Below are 18,750 nucleotides of genomic sequence, written 5' to 3'. Positions count from 1 at the left end.
TGAAGTCAGCCTTGAAAGTCTCTCTTCTGGGAATGAAGGAGTAGATCCTCCCCTGAACATCAATGGGGTGTACTTGGCTCATTTTGTGTGTTTTTCAAATAAGGAAGCTAGAGTTACAGATATATATTTTTCAGGTGTTTTTCTGTTTTTGTTTATCACTGACTTTGTTAGAAATGACATGCCATTGAGTTTCTTTGGTGAAAGGAAATTGATTTGGACTTTAATGTGAGAAATGTGGCTGGCAGGAAAAGAGCAAATCTTTCATCAGGGCTCTCAGATGTCCAGAAATGCCCAAATCCTGACTGCTGGGCTCATGTCCATGCTAATCTAACACTTCAGCCTTCTTGCGTGTACCCAAGGCATGTGCAGAGCACATGGAGGGAGGTCTGATGCACCCAGATATGTGGGACTGGCAGTGTGTGCCAGGGTGTGTGAACCCAGCTTTGTCTGCAGTTCCCCAGAGAAAAAGAGAGAGTCTTAGATAATCCTTTTCACACTTCACACCCGGTAGGAAATAGTTAAAACTCGGTTCCTTTGCATTCTGTGAGACCACATTTAATAGCATTTTCTACTTAAATATAATTTTCTTCTAGTGTGTCTAATCCTGACTAAACACAGCAATATCATTCCTTTCTGAAAGACTTCTGTAGGACATGTGGAAAAGAAGACCTACAGCTATCAGGTCCCATCTGTGAAGCTGAGAATAAATAGCAGATGGCTTGCAAATGTAATGATGCTGGCTGTTTTCACTCTGAAATGAGAATGGTGGTGTTTTCTAAGAAACATCCCATTAATGATAGTGGTCATTTCTTTTCAAATCAAAGATTACTTGTGATGGGAAAATCAATTTGCTTAAAGCTAGTCATTCTGACATGTTGAAAGTACAAAACTGAAATTTATTATAAAATAACCCCCTGAGGGTAAATAACATTTCTAATTGCTGTTGTCCTGTAACATTCAAGCTCTGGCTGGGTATCGCAGTGTTGTGGGCAAGTAATGTGTCTGCAGTGTAAAATCAGGAAAAGAGGAGATTGAAGGTTGTGTTTTCTAGCAGAATTATTAAATAGACTGAAATAAGAGTTGTGCAAGTTATCATTTAGGCAATAGATCTGTTACAGATACATATTTTTTCTTTTCCAGGAATGGCTAATTGAAGACAGATCAGGAATGTGTTATTAATTACTGTGGAATGGTATTCCAGAAAAGAGAGGTTTTATGAGACCATTGCACGCACAGGTGTAATAGTCTGGTTTGGGTGGGGTATTTGTATTTATTTTTCTTAAACTTGGTTATTTAGAGTAGGTATGGAAGCATTTCTAATGCTCAGGATGTAACTTAACATTTTTAGCCATGATAAATTTTAGAGGTGACTTCTTAGATGGATGTAGATTGTTCTACAAAAGCAGCAAATGAAAGCTCTAAAAAGGCATTCTTATTAATCAAAGACAATGAGCTAGAAACTACTATGACCTTTTCTTGGTGACAGTTTAGAAAGCTTACTGGTTAAATTGGATCTTTCTGGGTTTTTTTCCTTTCTGCTTTTTAAGGAATTTTGTGCAATTAGGTCTGATACAGCCACAGTAAACACTGAGTTTGAACCCCGGATCACATGCAGGAGGAGGGAGAGACGGTGCTTTTCACCATGTCATCCTGCTGGTTTGTGACTGTCAGGCCAGCTCATGGGCCAGAAGACCAAACCACTGAAGGAAAGAGAGGGTGGGAAGACTCAGTTTGTTTTGAGGACTTAGGTGCAGAACTAAGCTTGTGATTAGTCAGCTCCTTTGAAGGAGGACGGTGTGACTGCTGCTTTGCAGTGCCCTGAGTTTCACTTGCTTTTGTGAAAATAGCTGTTTTGAAAGACAAAATGATGGGTATCTGTGGTGTTGAGGGAAATATAAGATGGACCAGTAGAATGGGACTGTGACAGGAGATGTGTCCAAACTAGAGAGCTGGCTGTCAGATTTTGCTGCCCATCTTCTACCACCTCTGTGAAGTAAGGCCCTGTCTTTTTTAAACATTTGGAAGCCTGTGGGTGCATTAGGTCTGTGCAAGAGGTAGGTATTATTTCAGTCATAGCTTTGGGACTCTTTTTTTAGCACCAGTCAGTGATAGAAGCCATAACTTAATCTTGGGGGCCTGCCAGTTGGCAGAGGGATGCTAGTGGTTCTCAGGCAGGGAGGGCTCCAGTTGGAGCTGTGAGGGAGGTATGGGCTGAGGAGGCCACACTGTGTAGGAGTGACAAACACATCCTGTCCAACAATACAATAGTCAGGCAAAGACTGACATAAAGGTGGAAAAGTTTATTTCAACAATAAACTTCCTTATTCTTTGGAATTTTGAATGCTTTTGTATGACCCAAGGCCTCCCAGAATAATTAAATTTTGTTCCTACAGGTGCAGCTATTTATATTGATACATGTTATCCTATATCTACTGTAGAACTAAGGGACTAAGCGTGGGTTTAATGTAGGTCTTTAGGAGTAAGGGCCTTGATGTATCTATTAATATTGCTATATTTCAGTTCCAGAGCCAATTAAAATAGTTACTCTTCATTCTCTAACTTGACTCTTATCTGTGCAAGGCTTAGATAGACTAGCCCTTAGCAATTGTTTACAGCAATGACAGATCACAGAGGGAGCAAGAGGAATATTTTGGCAATGAATTTGATCTCAGATGTGATAAGGAAAACCTAAACACAAACTACAGTTGTTTGCCTTGCAGTGGGGCAGAGGAAGAGTACAGCTCCATGAGAGCTGTAATCATGGCTGAAGCTGAAGAGAAGGGTATGAGATCTGTGGCTGGGTATCTCTCTCTGTACCCTGACACAGAAGCTGCCCAGTCAGTTTATCACTTACCAGTGTGTGCTGAGTGGGAGAAACAGAGGATGTTCCCAGCATCAGGAAGTCAGCACAATCTATAGTGCTGACTTTGCTTGACATTATCAAAGAGAGGGGGGAAGAGAAAAAAAAAGCCATTCATTGAGCACATTTGTTTTCAGGCAGTACAGAAAGAGGAGCTGTCTTCAGTTTTAAGTGTGTTGATGGAAAAGTATTTTCACACCAGCACATTGTGACTAATACTCCATGCAGTCATGTTCCCGCCTGCCACTTTCTGATGTGGTTTGTGTGCAGCTGCGGAAAGATGTTCATTTTACCCCAGTCAAGCACCTGACAATGTGAAGGAAAGGCTGTTTGTGCTCGGAGTGCTGTTCTAGCAAAAGAACTTTCTCAAATAAGGGTTACACCTTAAGAGCTGTGTATTTTGGAGGGGCAGCCATAGGGGATGGGAGCGGAGAGGAAATTGTTGGGACAGAAGGACACAGGACAAATGCATGTCTGGCTGAGCTCTTGAAGGCTGTTACTAAATGTGGGGGGGAACAAAAACATCTTCTTGCCTTACTGGCATTTTAGGAGGGACTAGAGAAGCTGGGAATGTCCAAACATCTTCTTATGAAATGCATTTGTTTTGTTATGAATGTCAGCAGTGCCTCTCTAGAACTTTGATTCCAAGTTTAGTGAACTTCTGATTGCATTCACATGTTCTGCAACCAGGGAAAATGTGTCTAGCTGTAGTTTTTAGTCTCTCAATCATTGAGCTAACAAGATGTGACCTTTGTTTCTGAGAGCTTAGGACACTCATGTGCCCATGACAGGGGTACTATAAAACAGTGCCAAGTAAGAAGTATACCTATATATATGTGTGTATATATGAGCACTGGTTGGTTTTCAGTGTGGTCTCTTGAAATGAGTTGGGCATTGGCCAGTGCTGACCTCAGTCTTTTTGTGGGCTAAATTAATGTCTTTATTCTGCTTGGCAGTGTGGGCCAGGAAGAATTTTTAAATGAATGCAAGAATTTATGGTGTGCAAGATGTCTGACAGTATTCTCAGTTGTTTTTGTGTTTCATCAGTGTGGTGTTACAAATGGGCTTGTGTAATGCAGAGGGGACTCGGCTGACAATGTGAATGGTGTAGTAGGAGGGGTTGTGCTGGGGCCCTTTTAAATGAGGAAATATCCATCTTGCAGTGTCATTGGAAGTAATTATTAATCTTTTTTCATTTGACAAAAGAAAAGCCCAGTAGATATCATTTAATGTTTAAATGTGAAGCTGATGCATAAATTAGTGTCCTGCTGATGATAATCCACAGAGGAGGCATGAGCTTTGAAACAGAAACACACAAATTCTGAATGTCACTGGCTGTACAAAAAAAGTATGTCATGCTGGAGGGTGAGTTTTAGGTTTGTCCATTTATAGGATCCTATGCTTCTGAAAGAAAAACTGAAGAAACTCCTGTACCCTTTTTGATGTAGGAAGGGGAGAAAGATCCTGTCTTTTACTCTGGGCATGTCCAGTCTCAGGTTTGCTGCTTTGACAGGAGGAATGATTTTTTTGAAAGAAATAACATATGCATTAGGAGCTCACACCCCTTCATTAAGAATACATCTTTTTTTCTCAACTCCAGATGGGGCAGAACCTCTTGCTTTGATGAAAATTAGGACTCTGACATCACACGCTGGCTTCTGCCCTTTGCTTTGTTCTGTTGCTTCTTAACATGCTTCAAGAAGTCCAGTCTTTTAATTCCCCAGAAACTTTTCTGTACCACTAAGCTGGGGATGTTTGTAGCTTACTGAGTGGTGATGTTTGAAGCACAGATTAGTGATGGTGAGGTTGTCAGGGACTGGTGACTATGCTGCTTCACATCTGTCATATCTGATGGGTTCAGGGCAATAGTGAGTTTTCTTCAGCTCTGGTGGCCTGGCATAGAAAGCTTGAAGCAACCAGAGCAGAAAAAACGACTCAAATAAACACTCTCAGATGGTTGTAGGACAGTGAAGAACTACTGGCTCTGGGGTGTCTTGATGGGCTTCCCAGAGAGCTTCACAGTCTGGGATGGGCAAGAAGGCTGAGATTTGAATGTTTTCCAGATGAGAATGTGGCAGGGCTGCGGGATGTGGGAGTCAATGGAAACACTTCAGAGAAGGCAAATTCACTCATTGACCCTTGAGGGTGTCTTGGACTGCCTTGGCTGTAGGCGAGGGACCAGATTCTACCTCAGGTCCTCTTTTCCAAATGCTTTTGTTGATACTGTATGATGTATAAAATTAAATAGATAGGAATAAGATGGATTCTTGTGTGTGTTCCCTGATCATTATGGATTCTTGCAGGCCAGTATTAGTCTCTGTGGTAGGTAAATTGGGCTGACTCTCAGAATCTGAAAGCCCCATCTGAGTGCCAGAGGAATGGGACTGCATGCCAGGAGAGGTAAAAGCACAAGGTTTGGCTCTGGAGGAGCTCACTTGGAAGGGGAGGAGGCAGGAAGGATGTAAGTGTGTACTTAGGCCTGCTTCAAGGAAAGTTGATAGAGACACTGGCATTTATCTAGTGGAATTAACATGTAGTTGCCTTTTTTCTTCTTTTTTTTTTGATAGTTAAAAAGACCAGATTCAGACTGAGTAAAAATTGACCTTTCCTCAGTTGCTCCACTTCAGTTCTCCCTGTTGTGTCTTGGGCTGTGCAGCTGCTGTGGCCTCCCGTAGCAGGCAGGCTTGGATGGTAGGTGTAAGGAAATCATAGGAAACACTCACTTCCAGCCTTTCTCTTTCTTGTGAGGCAGCTTTTTTTATGGCTGCTATGAATAATGTCCAAAGGTAGCAAAGTCCTTGGAGGCCACTCTGCATTTCTTCTTCCTATTGCAGGTCAGCATCAGCTTCTCCACTCGTTCCCCACCAGTAAGTGGATGTTACTCATTCTTACACAAGGAGCCTAGAAGTCAGCAGATGGAAATTATTGGAATGGAGAGAAAGAGGGGCCTTGGCCCCTTTTGCTTGAAAGCTTGGTGGGTGCCAGCTTTGCTTCTTGTGAGGCCATGTGAAGAACCTGCCAGTGGAGGAGAACTTCAAAACCAGAGGTTTCTGCATGGGTCCCCATGCTGCTCTGTTTAATGAGCCGTGCTGGCTTTTGGCAGGTTTCCCACTGGCTGCCCCTCCAGGCCACTGTCTCTCATTAGGTAGGATGTTTTTAGGCAGGGGATTGAACTTACTGGTTGGTGGTGGTCTGCTTTTTACACACTTCTCTCTACAGAGCTAGCCCCAAGCTACTAAATTATTAAGCTGGAGTTTTAATAGAAACCCTTCTGTAGGCTTAAATTGTTTCCACTCTATTTAGAGTTTCCTGCTCTGCTGGTTTTTATTTTGTCCCATGCATGAAGGCATGGAGAAGGGAATTCAGAGGAAAGCAAATAGGAAGAATTCAGCCTGAGAGCAGTAGAAAGTGCAGGCAAAATAAAATGTCTACTGGTACCATATGCAATTCTGATGGAAATGGTGGGGGGGAAAAATGCCCCCTAATCCCCATGACAGTTCAGCAGAAACTTGTGCGTTTGTTTTCAATGCTGTTTGCAACTTAGGTTTGTCAATGAAATATTGCCTATTTTTGACTTGACCTCCTCCCCAGGGTTTGAAAGGGTTTGTCAGCACATAAACTGCTACAGCAGTTTATGCCCAGTGTCCAACCCTGCTGCCACCTGTGGGATGGCAGAGTTCTCTCTGCTCGGCCCTCCCTCCTCAGTGGGGCCTTCCAGTGTTGCACCATTTCCATCCAGTCCTCTCTTGCTGCAGGCTCTCCCCTGCAGACCCATAGCACTGGACATGGGGTCAGGATTGCACCTGCCTGTTCCGTGCTGTATAAGTCAGGTCAGGTCAGCACCTTGTGTTTTCTTAGCACTGCACTAATAAATTCTCCCTGGTTCTCACTCACTCTTCTCCCTGGTGACCGGTATGGTCACTGTCCTCCACCAGACAGGTTGACTGTCACACCATTCAGGAGAGGGATATTGTTTGAACCTGTGCTTCTTGGCAGACCAAGAGTTTTCAGGATCGATTCCCTGAGGCTGCTTCATCATGAGCAGTGACCTCCTTCCTCTGGGAGCAATTAGAAAGGGAAAGCTTTAGGAAAACAATGTAAGAGGTGGCAGTGGGCTAAAACTGCTCAGTGTGTGTCCACTGCTGCCCTTCACTCCCAGGCACTGTGGGCTTGTGCTGAGTCTCAAGCCAGGGGACTGCTTTCCACAAAAACATCCCAGTTGGAAGAGCCAGTGCACTGGAGTCACTGGGGTTAAGTACAGTTACAGTGAGCCAAAGCAGCCAAGCTTCGAGTGAGCCCTTGAGGTCTTGGAACATGTGGTAGATATCTTAGGATATGTAAAACAGCTTACACCGTCTTGACTGGGCTTGTGTGTCAGGTACTGGCAGCTAGTGGCTGAATCCTGCCTGGAGATTGCAGGTCTGTCTGAACAGAAAAATGGGCTGTGAATTATAAAGGCTGCCTTCATCACTCAATGGCAGGAACAGCACTGCAGTTCCTGTCATTGTCATCATGCTTGAGCCATGTTTGGATACTGACTGTGTTTAATTGCATAGCTAATTTACTTAATGTCTCTCCTGGGGTCACTTATAACACTCTTATTTTTGGATTTCAGGGAAACTGGGGACACTAGCAATCCATTGTGGTTCTCTCAAGGCTGGAGTTTTCCTGATGATGATGGTAGTAACAGCTGTTCATGTTAATAGGCTTAGTTGCAGAGTAACCTGGCTAAACTGAGAAAAATCAGCACTGGCAACTGTGGTAGAGCTCAACACTTGCAAATGAATGTTCTCCAGTGAAAATATTGTTCATGTGCAGGCAGAGGCCATGAGTTCCCTGGGTTTGGATAACTTAAAGGATGTGTGTGTGGGTTTATTGGGAAATCCCTGGCAGTACCTGTTGGCTTTCCTGCAGATGAAGAATTTTCTGATCAGGTATTTAGGTATTTGGGTGGAGAATTGAGGTCATCATATGTTCTCCCTGGTATACAACTATGAGTCATCCCATTCCATGACAAACTGGTTATGTACCTTCCGAGGAGCTCCTTTGTAGCTGCCTGTTACTTCCTGTTAGTGGAGCATCCAAGGTGGTTGCTTTTGGGAAGGATGGTGTGCTGAAAGAACTGTGGCAACAGTTGGCCTAATGAGCCTTGCTCTGCTTGTTTTTACACAGATGGACCTCTCTGTGGAAACTCTTTACAGCCTCATGCAGGAGCGCCAGAAGAAGTACGCCAAGTATGCAGAGCAGATCCAGAAGGTCAACGAGATGTCTGCCATCCTGCGCCGGATCCAGATGGGCATCGACCAGACGGTGCCGCTGATGGAGCGGCTGAACAGCCTCCTGCCAGAGGGGGAGCGGCTGGAGCCCTTCTCCATGAAACCTGACCGGGAGCTGAGGTCGTAGCGCTCTGGCAGTTCCCCCTCCTCACCTTCCACGCTCCATGTTCGGCACGGATGCGTTTCCAGCAGGCTGCATTGGCAGGTGTTTGGAGTGGGCAGCACTGCTGCTGGACTCTCTGCCAGGGCAGCAGAGGGAGAGCAGCATTAGCTGCCAGAACTGCACAGTCAGGAATCCAGGAGCTCCCCAAAGGAGATGATTTACCATTCTCTCATCTCCCTCCTCTTGCCCTCTTGTCTCCTTTGCCACTACACCACCTGTGCAGACACATTTGTTTCACTGCTGTGACTAGTTGTGGTTTACAGAGGAGGAATTTCCTTTCATCTGATTTTTTTTTTTTTACTAAAAAAATTCAATGGGATATGGGGTATGACAAACACTCTAACATGTTTTTTGTGCCACTGGGGTTTATACAATTAAGATGGCTGGAAGGTATTTCTGCGATCCCCTGGCCTTGGAAATATGCGTGTTTTATAGGTGAAAGTGTGGGAGCCAGGAACTGGCTTATTAAAATCTGGCCATTATCATAATTAACATGGTTTGCATGGCAGGGTTTTTGGCATGTCCTTGAGGCTCCTGTTTCTGTGGGCTCACTAATTTATGAGGCTGTAAAGGAGTAACTGTTCTAGATATGTATGTCTGTTGGTGTAAAGCAAACCTTAGTGTTCCTCTCCCCCTTGCCCTGGCAATGTCCCCATGCCCCAGCTGGTGGCACTCTGACAGTCACCGATACCAACCTGCTCACTTTGCATCCCAAAGGTGTCTTTTTTTATTGGGACACTCAAGTTACCTTGGTGCTGTCCTTTTTTACCAGTGGGGTGCAGCTGCTTCTTCAAGTGTGTGAGGCTGGAGGGGAGAGACGTAGGAAGTCCTTTGGCTCTTTTTGTTGGTTTAGCTACCCTTGTGCCGGGAGCTGGTGGTGGCATGCTGCTGAATTACTGAAACCATGGGGCCCTTCTCAGCCACCTGCTCCAAAGGCAGCAAGATGTTCGTGCCTCCGCCCAGGCAAACCAAGGCCAAAGAACCCATGAACCCCAAGGGTTGTTGTGTGTCAGGAATGCAGTTCCAGCGAGGACAGTCAGGGACAACCAGCTTTTGGTACAGCACAAGGTGGGGTCACTTGCCAAAGGCAACTTGTTTCAATATGTCTTAGTACTTAAGAGCATTTATTAAGCAAAAGGTTGTCTCTAAACATTTGGAAGTAAGAGTGCAGTAGGTTTTTGATTGTAATAATTATTGCCTGGTGGCAAGAAGCAACAGTCTGTTCTCTTGTTGCATTCCCAAAGGCCAGCATGAATTTTTGTCATGCAGACTGCAGCCAACTTAGATGTGTGTCAGAACCATGGTGGTGGTTGGATTCCAGGGCCTGCTGAACACTATCTAGAAGAAGAGTCCTGTAGAAATGAAGCCCCCTGGAATGTCCTGGGAAGTGGGACTGACTGCATCAGGGAGGGAAGGGAACTCAGCATGAGGGTTTTTAGCAAAGGCAGCAGGTCTCCTTGCCTGCTGCTCTCACCCCAGAGGTTTTACACAGTTGCATGTACACAGGCATATGCTGTGTGTTGCCCAGCATAAAACATCAAAATTCCATCCTTGTTAAAGGTTCCTGCCATGTTTTACACTTGGATTGTTAAAATCTTACATGAGACTTAACCCAGGAAAAGCTGTTTGTCATGGCCATGCCCTTGTGGGTCCTCATTGTCCATCATGGAATAATGTATCTCTGCTTCCCACCATCAGGCACACAAGAATATTGAGCTGCTTTAAATAGTGGCAGCAGCCATTTTTGTCCTCCTTGTCCAGATGCTGCTGTCTGGATGTTTTAAATATGCAACATTCAGCTGTCTGCCAGATGGGATCTCATGAGTGTCCCACACCCTAGTGTGCTGGAAGCCTGTGCCACTGGGAAGATCCTGATACTGGATCTCAAGGCAGATGCTCTCTCCTGTAAGATACTTTTCTGAGGCTTGTAGACATTTGGCCTCAGGCCATTAAGTATCAGATCAAAGCACTGCTCCCTGCAGTGCTAATGAGGAGAAAGGAGTAGTGCTCCCAACTGAAGGCTGCCAGGAGCAAGTCCTGCAAATCAGTTCCTTCCTCATTTGCCAGAAAACACCAAGCTGTTGGGCTGAGAATGGGAGAAAGTTTGTTCTTAGGAACACTGGTCTTTAAGCTTGTGGCTGTGCTGCTGGGCCTCACAGACAGAGCTTCTTGAACAGCAAGGGCAGGTTGTGGAAGGCATATCTGAACTAGAAAGAAATAAGAGCTGAAATGTGAAGGCCAACTGTTTTCAGTGTTCACATATATCACAATGCTCACAATATCACCTTCGTTCCACAGGTGATAGTCTCTTGCATGGGTACTGTAAGAAGCATGCACCCTCTAACTGCCCTTGAATGACAGTTTACAATTTTATTTAAAACATTGTCATTGCCTTCAGGAACTGTAAATCTTTGGCCCTCTTGCTGAGGGTGAGACATGTCCTGCCACATCTTCTCGAGCTGCTGTTTGTTGCTTGACTGGTCCTTGTGGCTTTGCTCCACATGCTGCTTTCAGCTTCAGCTCAGATGCAAGTGATGCTCAGGGTAAGATTGATGCTTCCCTCCCATGCTGTTTAGCAGGAGCTTGGAGATGTGACTGGAATCACCTTTCTGCTTATGAATTTCTTCTTCCAAGCCAAATGCTCTTGGAGGAGGCCTCAGGTATCTTTTGCAAATGTACCAGCTGTTGCTTCTAGCACAAATTTAGTGCTTTGAACAGGGAATAATTTAGCATGCTCTCCTGAAACCAGACACTGCTGCCCTTCTCTGTTTTCTGGGTGGTGTGTGGTCTGGGGTAGAGCCTAAGCTTCTTGATATGTGATCCTGTGAAAAGCTGGGGAGCAGGACGAGTCACTTGGGGCTGTGGTTCCTCTCTGGCCTGAGCTGCTCTGGCACTTCCCTGGACTCTGCTGTTGCAACTGTCCCGTTGTGCTGCCACTGGTGCTGCTTGTGTCTCACACTGGTCACTGTGCTGCCCATGCAGAGCAGGTTTGCTTTGTTATTTCCGTTGTTTTTGTCACTGAATGCATTGACAGGGCGCTTAAGTGCCAGCCTACCTGCTGGGCAATTCCTGTGAAGATCTGCTGAAGGGGAGAGAAGAGTTTTTGTGTTTTTTGGATTTTTTTAGTATATGTATTTTAAATTAAATATATTTAAATATACTTAAATATTTAAAGTGTGTTTCCCCTCCTCCAAGCTTTTTCACAGAGAGAATAGAAATACACGTTTTCACAGGCCCATTGGTTGCATGAGCCAGCTCCTTTTTCAGACTGTGTGCCAGTAGTTTCCCAAGGTACTGCTAGAACGGCCCTCCGTTCCCAAGCTGCCAGAGGGTATTTTGATTGCCAGCGTTGTGGGTGAACACTCCATGGTTTATGGGTGGTTACCCTGTTCAATTTCCTATATGCTCCATGTTCCACAGCTCTAGCATTAAAACCTTTGGTGCAGCTCTTTTCCATGTGTGTTGTTTCTCCAATTGCCTTACTGCTCATTCTTCATTCCTACTTCCCAACCGCAGTGTCTGGGCAGTGCAAATGCACCTCAGCTTTATTTGCACCCACTCTGTGCCATGGAGGTGGCTGATTTCAGCTGCCCTGGGGCTGCCTCTGTCATGGGACTGAGAGGAAACATGTCCTCAGAATGAAAATAAATGCTGGTTGTTTTTTTCCCCCCAAGGCTGTCCCAGTTCTGGCTGGCACTAATGTCCAGTTTGAATACAAGATGTGAGCAGCAATGCTTGGGACTTGGCACTGGGAAAGCGAAATGGTAATGGAACTCTCACCTGCACAGTTGATACTGAATAAAGAGAGGCAAATTTAGAGGGTTTCTTTTAGTTTTGTTGCTGGTTTTTGTTTAATGGCCTGATCCCCCAGCCTCATTGTTGCCTGTAGTGTCACACTTTGGCTTTGTTACAGCAGTGGAGCATGGTGGGAGTCCTTGGAAACAGCAGCTGAAATCCACTCCTCAAAGTGAGCAATCCATTGCAGAAGGACAATGCTCCAAAAGTGTTTGGTAGCATTTTACATGCCAGGAAAGCAGCCCCTTCCCAGAGGGGTGGGTGTTGCAGAAGGCAAGAAATAGCTCACTTTCCTTTTCTATTTATGGTGACTCTTTCTAATATTCTTGGAAGTGCAGAATTAGCTGAAGGCTTTACTACAGAAACACTTCAGTTTGCCTCAGAGCAACCATTTGTACCTGAGGGCCAAGAAGTTCTTTGCAGGTGGGATTCAAAGGGAGAGTGCTGTTGCCAGGCAAAGCTTATGTATTAGGAAGACTGTTCTACCTGAATTCTCAGTTGTGGGTTTGTGTGTATAATGCAGTTGTGGGTTTGTGTGTATAATGCAGTTGTGGTACTGTGTATGTTACACTGTCTAAAAGTGATAGAACTTTTATTGCAGATTAATAACAAATACAGACTAGCTGGGTGTATGGCTGGCTAATTAAGATGTCTGGCTAGGTAAGTTCGGTTGAATTGCAGTGATTTTGGCTTTAAAAAGTAACAGTCTTAGTAGGACCCTAGTGATGTCCCCCTTGTTCTGGGCTTTTCATGCCCTCACTTTCTGGTAGAAGTCAGTCTGCAACTTGTCCTGTGAGTTGCAGCGTATTGAGCACCTAGCTGATGAATACAGTAAGCAAAGACAGTAGTTCACCTAATTACCACATTTCTACTGTCTTATCCTCCCCAGCCCCCTCAAAAGCAGGGCTACCTGATCCCTGCTGGCGGGAAGTTTGCTCTATTTTCAGTTCATTTCATTATAGGAATGTCACTGTGATGGTGGTTACATCAGGAGCCCAGTGACCTCAGGGGCCTCTTCCTAGAAATGCCAGGCAGTGAAATGGAAAGTGTTGATGACATACATGAGGCATGTTTCAGTTGCCCCTTGGGTTTTGACTGGAGGTGGAGTTAGATTGTCTCTTCCCAGAGCTATCTGGTGGCAGGGCCAGGGATGGAGGGAGCAGGAGGAGAGCAAGTCCTGCAAAGCAGTCAGGAGGAGTGGTGAAAGCTGAAGTGAATGCTTCAAAAAAACAGAATTTGAAGGAACAAACAGAGCTACTGCAATCAGAAGTAGACTTTGGAATGGGGTGAGCAGCTAAATCTCAGAAGACGGTCATGTCAACCAACCTGTCGTGTAGACAAAGCAGCTGATGATGCCATTGAATTTGCATGGTTGTTTTCCTCTCTAAGAGCTGCTACATCTTGTTTGTAGAAATAAGCACAGAAACTCACAGAGGTTGATGCTGGTGCTCTGACTGATGGTTCAGTTTCTTTTAGGGAGACTGAAGATTTTACATTTCCCTTTCTGGGACTGTGCTTTGAAATTCTCAAAAGAGAAGGCTTCTATTACTGCACCTGAGTTTGAAGATGCTGTTATATAAACTCACAGCTTTCCTCTCTAAGGATACAACTGTGACAGCCCTCTTTAATTCTAATCCATGCTATATTTGTGTGGGCCATTCACTGAAGCAGCAATGGGGGGTGTGCTCCAATCTCAGTGAGCAGAACTTGTTCTGAATGCTTCAAGACTGACAGCATCAGTCAAAACAAGTACTTAAAAAAGTAATTAAATTATTCTTCAAATAAGTAGTATGGGAGGAAGGCAAGAAAGAAGCATGGGGGTTCGTTCTGGGTAACTTCAACAATTTGAAGTACTTGCTTCAGTAAGACCACCCTAGCTGCCTGAGGAACAGATTACTCACAGCTGGATTACACAGTGGAAGGTTTTAATGCAGACAAGTCCCATAGCTGCACAGCAGTGGAGCAGAAGGGGGATCATCAGGGACAGGTAAGAGGCCTAAATGATTACTATAAATGGTGCTGTGAAATCAACACTGCTTGTGAGAAGTGGTCTAAAGCTGCTCCAGCCCTGTCACGCATGAACATACCTGCAGGGAACGGGGTGTTCCATAAAGGACAAGGCCCCTGCTCTCCTCACTGGTTAGGGGAGCAGGTCCTGCTGCAGGTATAACACTCCACAACTCCTTCCTCAGCCTTCTGTATAAACAGGTACCATTTCTGATTTTATTTCATCATAACATACAGGTAATGTTCATGACACAACAAGATGAGAAACTCACATCTCTCTGAACCATTTCACCAGCTTACCATACACCCAACATGCCAAGTATGCCACACACCAAATGCCATACATTATATTCATATTGAACATGTACACATTTTTCCCTCTCACATCCTCCACTGTCCCTTCCAGACTTCTGCAAACCATTTCCAGTATTGTTCAGGGACAGGACTCCAGCTGAGGTATGAGCCAGGGCACCACCCTGTACAGGACATGGGGTTAAGGCTTCCTCCTATGGGAACCTGACCCCTATAACTACTAAGCCTACACCTTGGATTCATCCAGAACACACTGGGAATCACAAGGAGCCACAAGACCAGATTTCAATTCCTCAGAAGGCAATCAACCCCAAACATACAAAGAATGGGAGAGAACACACATGTCTGAAGGAGCACAAAAGAGGAAGAATCTGCCTCCAGGGATTGATATGTGTTAACTCCCATTAACTGGTTTAAGTCAAAGCCACAGGCTTTTCCTGAAATGTGGCTGAGAGGAGCCCTGGTTCAACCGTTTACATAGGCAAATACACAGCTGAAAATAGTTGTGATGTAATCACTTCCACTGGAGATGTAAACAGAGACATGTGGCAGCACGTTCAATGAACAGCCAGCACCTGACACAGTGTCCAGGGTGATGTCAACCTTTCCTGTGCCCAGGCCCTTCGTCCAGCCTCTTGCAGACGCAGCACAAAGAGCCTCTGGGCTCAGTGACTTGGTGCCTCCTCTCTGTGCCTTTTGCACTTTTTAGGATCAAGTTAATCAATGCTGTAGCTTTCAGTGCTATTTTCAACAGTCCATAGTAGGAAATGAAAGTCACATCCTAGCCACAAATGAAACAATGACAAAAATCTTCTCCACTTTTCAATATAGTAAAACCTGAGATTTGAGTCACAAACTAGCTAAACTTACAGTAAAAAACCCCAAACATAACCCAAGCTGCTGACTTGAATTAGGGCTTCAGTTTGCTGCTGACAAATTTTTTTTAAAGCTGTTGGCAGGGTTAATTATTTGTTACTACAGTTTTCATCTGCCTGCACTGAAATGGGACAAAACAATAGTTTCCCCTCACCATGTGTTCTGAAGGGTGCCACCCCTCTCTGACCATAAACCTCTCATGGGAACATGCCCATGTAGCCCAAGGTGAGCAGCAGCCAAGGTGAGAGGGGAAGCAGCTGGGTTACTGTCAAAAACATGAGAAGAGCTGTGCTGCATCTCCTGTGAAACCAGGGCTGTGACACCTTGAGCTGGAGGTGTCTGCCCTGGGGTGCTGAGGGTGAGAGCATGGTACAGCCTTCAGTGTCTACAGTTCCACCCTGGAACTGCTCAGTTAAGGACAAAAGTCCACTCCAGCTCATTTTTGCCTTAAAAAACCCCAAACATTTGAATTGTTTTTCAGCAATTGAATTGTTAATGGGCAAGTAAAGTGTGTTGTGGCCACTTGTACCAGCCATTTCCCTTGCATGTAGCTCTACCTATCAACCACTTCTTTATAGCTTAGAAGCCAAAGTAGCTACCTCTCAGAAATCAGCTTAATATCAAAAATAAAAATACTGTATCAAAAGACTAGGGGAAACAGTCCTAAATATGACTCATTCATCTTTTAAGAATTGCTGCTGAGCCAACTGAAACACTTGTGCGTAGACAGCTTTAAAAAAAAAAAAATCAAATGTGGCCAGTCATTACTTGTTCACATTGCTTATGAACTACCAGCACGTGGCAGACATAAAAAGCCCTAGTTTATTTTGTGTATTTTTGAGGTACTGGTTTTTTCTTTTTTCTGAAGCAGCTCTCTAGTGAATCACCTAAAGCATATCCATTAGAACAATAGTTACACCAGTATTTACATTTGTCTGAACGGTGTGTTCAGACCAGCCTTGCTGTAACCAGTCCCTGTGGCCTTTGGAATCGTTCCCAGTCTCCTTTTCTTACAGGAAAAAGGTCTCCCTCCAGAGGTTGGCTCAGTGTCAGGGCTAAGGTGCACTGGTGAAGACGTGGGGCATGGAGAGGGGAGAACAAAACTAGTTCTGACAAGTAGGAGCATGGGTTCAGTGGAACCAGAGAAAGGGTTTGACACCAGGAGAGCTTCCTTGTTAAAAGGCACAGAAAGGATGTGCAATCCATCACACAGAATTGCTTCCTCTGACAGGAAAAGGTCCGCGTTCTGCCTTTCTCCCGGCGAGGGGAAAAGCCCAGCAGCACACCTGGTCTCCTCGGGCAGACATCGTGGTCACTTCCCTGCAGTACCACCCTTTCCCGAGCTCACAGCAAAGCCTCTTTTTCTTCCCTCCCTCCACCTTTTTACCGGAAGTTTCAGATTTACAGGGACCTCTCACACGCTGGGGGAGCGGCCTGAAAGGGGAAGCATCCCTGCCAGTCACACGCGCCTCGCCCCTCAGGACACTTCAATGATTTCCATGCTGCCTGAAAAACTCGACTGACTGCCTACTTTGCCCAGTTCCTCTCTGGACCTGTTGTCCGATAGGATGCTCTCCCCGAACTCCATCTGGCAGCTCCTACGCTTGAACTGCTTCTCGAAGGAGCTCTCCTCGTGCCAGCTGCGCCGGGAGTCGCCGCGGTCGGCCTGGCGGGGCCGGCGACGCACGGCGCTGGGCTGCTCGCAGCCCGAGGGCAGCTGGCTGCAGCTGTAGGCGGGGAAGGCGGAGCCGCCCCCGAACACCGCCGAGGCCGAGTAGAAATGCGAGGACTCGGCGGCAAAATACCAGCTGTTGGTGAGGGACGAAGGCTGCGGGGCCAGGATGTCCGAGTGCCAGCCCTTGAGGCCCATCCCCGCGGCGGACTTGGCCAAGTGCTGCTGGCTTGTGGAGAGCCCGAAGACGAAGTTCGTTCTGTAGGTGTCCTCCACGCTGCCGCTGCGGTGCAGGGGGTACAGGAGGGGCCGAGGCGCGGCCGCGCCGCCGCCGCCCCGGCCTGCGTGTGGTCGTGAGGCCGCGCTGTCCAGCGGCCACGGGCCCGGGGCCTCCTGGGGCCGGGCCGCCTCCTCCTTGTCGGGGCTGCTCTCCGGGCTCTGCTCCGACACTTCCTGCACGGGGGAGAACTGGCACAGCTTGCTGCTACCCTCCAGGGCAGCCGCGTGTTTGTAGTACTCCAGCGTGTCCTCGGAGGAGGCGAAGCCCTGCACCGATGCGGTCACGCAGCTGCTGCTCGCTGAGTAGGATACGGATTTGATATCCAAGGAAAAGGAGCGCTTCAGCCGGTTGCTGTCTTCCACCTTGTCCAGGGAGACGTGCAGCCCGTTGATGCCCTGCACCAGCGGGCCGTCCTCCAGTGGGGCCGGGTGCCCGCGGGGGCCGGCGCCGCCGTCCGTGGGCTTGGGCTCCAGCAGCTCCGAGGCGGCGGAGAGGCAGAGCTGGCTGGGAGAGAGGCTGCTCTGTCCCGCCTCCAGCACCTGCTCGCTGCTCTTCTCCAAGTGCAGGAGTTTCAGCTTGCTGATGTGGCCAGGCTGACCGCTCTGGTTCTTGATCTTCTTCTCGAAGTCCAACAGCTGGCCCAGGAAGTTGAAGTTGGGAGAAATGGTTGGCCTCTTTTCTTTAACAAATCTGGAAAGATGGGACAAACAAACCAAGAATTATTTCAGGAGCCTGCTGCGCAGGTGTAAGATAACCCTGAGTGTTGTGAATGTCGACAGCCTATTCTTAAAGTTCAATCAAGCATAAGTAACTTGAGGATGGAGTTAAAAAAAAAGGCAGTTTAAAGCAAAATAATGCTTGCTGCATGCTCTCAATTGTCTACACTTTAAAGGTGGCTAAAAAGTGTGAGGGAAAGGAAACATTTTAACTCTTCACCATGTCCACAAGCGATTCCAGCAATTTTCCCTATTTACTTCATCACTCGGAACTTTGCTACCTTGGTTTCTGACCAGAGTGAAGAACTGGAGTTTTGCATGAACAGCACTTGAGCTTCAGCCAAGAGACCACTTCTCAAGTGCTACAGAGAGTGGACACCTTCCCTACCATTCCAGTGACATCACTTGTTCCTGTCACCTCTCTAATGTCACTACGCTGTTTGTCATTGTCAGGCAAGAAAGAGTGCCAGCAATTTCTACCCCACACTGTTACTGACCACTGATGGGATGACCAAAACTAGAAAGGTCCAAATGCAGCATGAAAACAAAAACCCTCCCTCAAGCCCTGCAGGTGTTCAGCAGTACAGGGGAACAAGATTGCCAAATTCCTGGAAGAGCTCATATATTTTGGGGTGCTGTAGGAAGCAGCCTGGCTGGCACAGGTGTGCCAATACACTCAGGCACTGCAAGTGTAATGGTAGTGAAAATGTTTTGGTGAACCAGGATTCTAAACTGTACTAGTTTGAAATCAAACCAGTGAGAGATCGCAAGTCAGAATTATAATTTAATAGGA

At 46.2% G+C, this 18,750-nt stretch overlaps 2 protein-coding genes across 6 annotated transcripts in view; one reads left to right on the top strand and one right to left on the bottom strand.

Annotated features, from left to right (window-relative positions):
- Positions 1–12,116, top strand: part of BORCS5 (BLOC-1 related complex subunit 5) — a 64,481-nt gene extending 52,365 nt beyond the window's left edge. Inside the window, exon 4 of the mRNA XM_015627060.3 lies at positions 8,033–12,116. Coding sequence (XP_015482546.1) covers positions 8,033–8,263 — 231 coding nt within the window. The 3' untranslated portion in view covers positions 8,264–12,116. The remainder of the gene's footprint in view (positions 1–8,032) is intronic.
- A 2,171-nt stretch (positions 12,117–14,287) lies between these two features.
- DUSP16 (dual specificity phosphatase 16) overlaps positions 14,288–18,750 on the bottom strand; it is a 69,444-nt gene continuing 64,981 nt past the window's right edge. For all 5 annotated transcript variants that reach the window (XM_015627027.2, XM_015627024.2, XM_015627029.2 and 2 more), the window contains one exon: positions 14,288–17,931. In XM_015627027.2, coding sequence (XP_015482513.1) covers positions 16,767–17,931 — 1,165 coding nt within the window. In that variant the 3' untranslated portion in view covers positions 14,288–16,766. The remainder of the gene's footprint in view (positions 17,932–18,750) is intronic.

Source organism: Parus major, chromosome 1A (assembly GCF_001522545.3).
Source record: "Parus major isolate Abel chromosome 1A, Parus_major1.1, whole genome shotgun sequence".
NCBI classification, from domain to species: Eukaryota; Metazoa; Chordata; class Aves; order Passeriformes; family Paridae; genus Parus; species Parus major.
This window is presented reverse-complemented; position numbering and strand designations above follow the sequence as displayed.